Below are 4,572 nucleotides of genomic sequence, written 5' to 3' on the forward strand. Positions count from 1 at the left end.
CTGCAGCGGGCACAGTCCGGCTGCCTCCCTGGTCAGCTCTTCCAGCCACTGTCTGAGGCCCTCTCGTCTGTCCTGGGGCCTGAGATCCTGGACGGTGGGCCTGCAGCCCAGTGGTTGGGCAGATGGGACCGCCCGCCTCCTGGGGGTTCGGGGGCAGCCGAGGGCTTCTGCAGTCCCCGAGTCTCTCCCTGCGCTGCCCCCACACCCAGGCTGCCTGGACGTCGGCGTGGAGCACGTCAGTGACTGCGAGCGCCTGGCCCGGCAGTGCCAGCTGTGGGGCCTGCTCAGCGGCCTGGAGGCCAAGCGTGAGTGGGGCCACCCCGGCCTCAGGCCCCGGCTCGGGCGGGCGCCTGTGGGACGCCCACCCCCTGAAGCGGCGCGCTCTTCCCCGCAGTGGCCTCCAAGCCGGGCGTGTGCATGAAGGTGCTGACCATTGAGCCCCCCCAGGCAGACTGCCAGCTCCGGGAGGACCTGGCTCTGCTGGCTGACTGTGCCCTGCCCTCTGAGCTCCGGGTAAGGCCCTGCCCTGGGCTGCGGTTTAAACCCAGAGCCTGGCGCTTCCCTTTTCTGAGCCACTGTCTCGCTCTGTCTGCTCTCTTGTCTAACTCGACCCCTGGAGCAGCGTCACCTTCCAGGGTGAGCTAGGACGGCCCGGGCTGGGGCCGCTCTCCCTCCCACCTGCCCTGAGGCTGCCTCCCCCACCCCAGGGCGATCTCGGGGAGCTGCCCTTCCCCTGCGACGGCCTCAGCAGCTGCCCTGACGTCTGCTTCCGTGTGGATGGTTATGACTTCCTCTGTCACAAGGTATGCGGCTTCTCCCGCAGACACCCGCCCCGCCCTGCTCCCGGGGCAGCCCCTCCTGAGCCCAGCCTCCCGCAGGCCTTCTTCTGTGGCCGCAGCGAGTACTTCCGGGCCCTGCTGGACGACCACTTCCAGGAGAGCGAGCAGCTGGCGGCCTCCGGCGGCCTCCCGGCCGTCAGCCTGCAGAGCGTCGCGCCCGAGGTCTTCACGCACGTGCTGTACTACGTGTACAGTAACCACACTGAGGTGCGTCCCGCCCGGCCCGGCCAGGGGTGCCCGGGGGCTGCTCGTCCCGCCAGGGCGCCGGGGACCCTGGAGGCAGCCCGCCTGTGTGCACTCACCACCAGGAACCCCGAGAAGCAGCGGCTGAGGAGGAGGGCCTGCCTCTCCCTCCTCTGCGCCGATGCCCAGGGCAGGGGCAGCACCCAGCTGGGAGGGCGCAGTGGGGGCAGCACCCTCTGTAGGCTCCCGTCACGGCCGCTCCTGGAGGAGGGGACGCCCACGCTGGGGCCTGCCCAGCAGCAGCAGGCGTGAGCCTCAGGGCCGAGCTGGCCTGCGCCGTGAGCCCCGGGAGCCCCGTCTCTAGTCCCCAGGTACCCTCCCTCATCCTCTGTTGTTGCAGGTGCCACCGGAGTTGGCCTACGACGTGCTGATTGTGGCCGACATGTACCTGCTGCCGGGCCTGAAGCAGCTGTGTGGCCGCAGCCTGGCCCAGCTGCTGGACGAGGACAGCGTGGTGGGGGTGTGGCGTGTGGCCAAGCTGTTCGGCCTGGCGCGCCTGGAGGACCAGTGCACCAAGTACATGGCCAGGGTCATCGAGAAGGTGAGTGTGGGCCCCGGGCGGCCGGGCCTGGGCGGAGGACAGGCCCTGATCTGGCCTGTCCACAGTTGGTGCAGCAGGAGGACTTCGTGGAGGCCGTGCGGGAGGAGGCCGCAGCCGTAGCCGGCCGGCAGGAGACAGACTCCATCCCACTGGTGGACGACATCCGCTTCCACATGGGCAGCCTGGTGCAGACCCGCCACGCCATGGAGCAGGCCGCGCAGCGCCTGCGCGTGCTGGAGGAGCTGCTGGTGGCCATCGGCCTGGACTGCTGACCGCTGTGCCTGGGGCGTCCCAGTGGCCGCAGAGGCTCCCTCCACTCTGCCTGGGGGCCCTGGGAGGCTCCCCGGGGATGAGGCCTTTCTCACAGCACAAATCAGCCCCCGAACTCTGGGGCTGGGCACCACTCAGGGCATCCTGGGGTGAGGGTCTCTGAGGGCCTCCCTCCTTCACCCCTGCCCCCCCTGGTACGTCCCCCTGGGGGAGCCAGCTTCTTTGCACAGAGCCGCCACGCAGGGGCCAGAGTGTCAGTGTGGCAATAAAGTTTGACTTCACTGTGGGAGCCTGTGTGCCAGGACGGGGTGGGGGCCTCATCGACAAGAGATGGTGTTGGCTGGGGCCCTGAGACCTGCCTGCCAGGACGGGCCCTCTGAAGCCCGGCTTCCCTTGCTGAGGTCAGCCTGTCCCCCACCCTTGGGGGCCAGGGCAGGTTTGGAGAAGCCAGCAGCTGCCTCCCCAGGGATGAGGGGCGTCGCCCGCGGTCTGGTGCTCGCTTAGTGAGCCCCGCTGTCCTTACCGCTGTGGGGACTGAGGACAGAAGCCACTGTCTGTCCAATCTCAGCCAGGGGCCCAGCTCCCCATGCCTGCTTCTAAGCGAACGAATCAGTGTTCAGACATGTTACTGGGGAAAATGATCCCTGCATTCTGTCCCAAGCCTAGACCCCAGCAGTGTTCACATTTGGGGAAGTAGGCCAACCACCAAGAAAAGATGTAACGACAGAGGGGAACAGTGTCGGTAACCCAGAGTGTAGGGGCAGCTTGTGGCCCCCAGGAGATGGCCTGACGGCGGGGCAGGGGCCACAGGTAGAGACGCTGCTTAGTCATCCTGGGGAGCCCGGAGCATAGCCATGGCTGATACTCCTGTTTGAATTGTCAGCATTTGGGTCACTAATGACATTAAAATGGTGCTTGCTTTGATCACCCGGGTTTTTTTGGAGCCCCTTAAGTTTTGTGCCCAAGGCCAGTTCGTCACTTGCCTCACCCCAGTTGTGGCCCTACCCCCAAAATAGTTTTCGCCCCTTCTGTAACAGCCTTCCCACCTGCAGGAGTAAAAGCTTTGTTCCACCTGGAAAACTGCCTAGTCTCAGGGCCTGGCTCCCTGCAGCAGGCTGAGGAGGGGCTGGGGATGGCAGAAAGCTGGGCGAGCCGCCTCAGGGCTGGGGGCCGCCTGCCTTCCTGGAGCAGAAGTTCTGAAGGCAGCAGCAGCACTCACCTGGGTAAAGTCTGAACCACAGCCTCAGGTGGGGGCTGTGGAAGGAAGAAGCACCTGGAGGTCTGACCTCAGAGTCCCATTGGCGCCTCAGGGCCCGTGTCCTGACGGTGAGTGCGGGGCGGCGCTGCCAGCCCCTGACACTGGTGTGCGTCCTGAGGGGCCCTGGTTTAGAGCCTGCAAAGCCCCCTTTCCTCTCGGCCCTCCCTGCAGGCCCAGAGGAGCACGCCCTGGCAGGAGCAGAGGCCGGCACCTTGGTCCACAGGCCAGAAGCCACGCGCTTCAGGCAGGGCCGTGAGGGCAGGGGAGACAGGTGCGGCCTCCCCTGGCCTGCCCCCGCTCCCCCACCTCCCGTCCCCCCAGCCTGCCTGGTCTTGGCGTTGCAGCTGCGGGCTGCACTTTTCACACACCATCCTGGGGGCTGCTGTGGCGACCTCAGCCCTCAGAGCCCAACCCCTCTGACGGCCCCTCTTGCCTCCCTCTCTGGGCTCACCGGGTGCTCCATTGGTTTTTCCTGCGCTGCTGCCCTTGGGCAAGCCATGTCACCCCACCCGGTTCTGGGGCAGCCCCACGGCCGCGGGGCACAGGTCATGCGATAGCCCTCGGCAGGAGCGTCCGTGGGGCGGGGAAAGCCCAGGAAGACTGCCCACGACCCACAGCCCAGGGAAGCATTCTCGTATGCTAAACAGGAACTAGTGGTCACACCATCTCCCAGAGTAGATACGGCCTGAGACCAGTGCAGGCTACATGGAGAAATATCGGAGGGGAAAGTAAACCAAGCAAGCAATAGGGGAACAGCTGACGCGGGTCTCCTGCTTCAGTGCTGACCGGGCTCAGGGGAGTGGCTCGTCCGTCCTTCAGTGCACGCCCCCCCGGGGGGCCTCTGCCCGGGCGCAAGGCCAGCTCTGGCCCCCACCGGCCTGCCCCACGGCGAGAATGGCATCAGACGTCACCTCAAGAGAGCAGCCGAGGCTGCAGAGTAGAGACAGACTGAGCCCACCTCCTCTCATGAGCATGCCAACCGTCAATGGAGAAGACCAGAGCCTCCCTGAGACGATCTACCGCTGACGACATGAAGAAGGAACCACGGCAAGACAGCGGAGCCCCCCACCCTGGGGGGAGGTGACGCTGCAGAGCGTCCCCCAGGAGTTAGCGCTCAGAGCCCATACTGCTCCCCGTGCAGGGGTGTGACCCCGGGGGCCCCCAGAGCATCTGGCTGCGAAGGTGGTGATGCTGACCACAGGCTCCCGCTGACACGGCCGCACAAAACCTCACGCACGCCGAGCCAGGAAGGAGCCCGGGCTGGACCTACCTGCTGCCCTCGGAGCGGCTGGGGCCAGCCTGGACACACACTGGCCCCGTGAACACGGCCTCTGTGCTGAGATCCAGGCCCGTCAGACCCAGAGCTGGCAGTCTCAGTCACACAGCCCCAGCCGTCAGCAGACAGGCCGCCTTGAGACCCC

At 66.5% G+C, this 4,572-nt stretch overlaps 1 protein-coding gene across 1 annotated transcript in view; it reads left to right on the forward strand.

Annotated features, from left to right (window-relative positions):
- Positions 1-2,182, forward strand: part of ABTB1 (ankyrin repeat and BTB domain containing 1) — a 32,458-nt gene extending 30,276 nt beyond the window's left edge. Inside the window, exons 8-13 of the mRNA XM_043442880.1 lie at positions 204-305; positions 395-513; positions 708-803; positions 879-1,046; positions 1,423-1,623; positions 1,689-2,182. Of these exons, the coding sequence (XP_043298815.1) occupies positions 204-305; positions 395-513; positions 708-803; positions 879-1,046; positions 1,423-1,623; positions 1,689-1,895 (893 nt within the window). The 3' untranslated portion in view covers positions 1,896-2,182. The remainder of the gene's footprint in view (positions 1-203; positions 306-394; positions 514-707; positions 804-878; positions 1,047-1,422; positions 1,624-1,688) is intronic.
- Positions 2,183-4,572: the final 2,390 nt, after the last annotated feature.

Source organism: Cervus canadensis, chromosome 22 (genome assembly GCF_019320065.1).
Source record: "Cervus canadensis isolate Bull #8, Minnesota chromosome 22, ASM1932006v1, whole genome shotgun sequence".
NCBI lineage: Eukaryota > Metazoa > Chordata > Mammalia > Artiodactyla > Cervidae > Cervus > Cervus canadensis.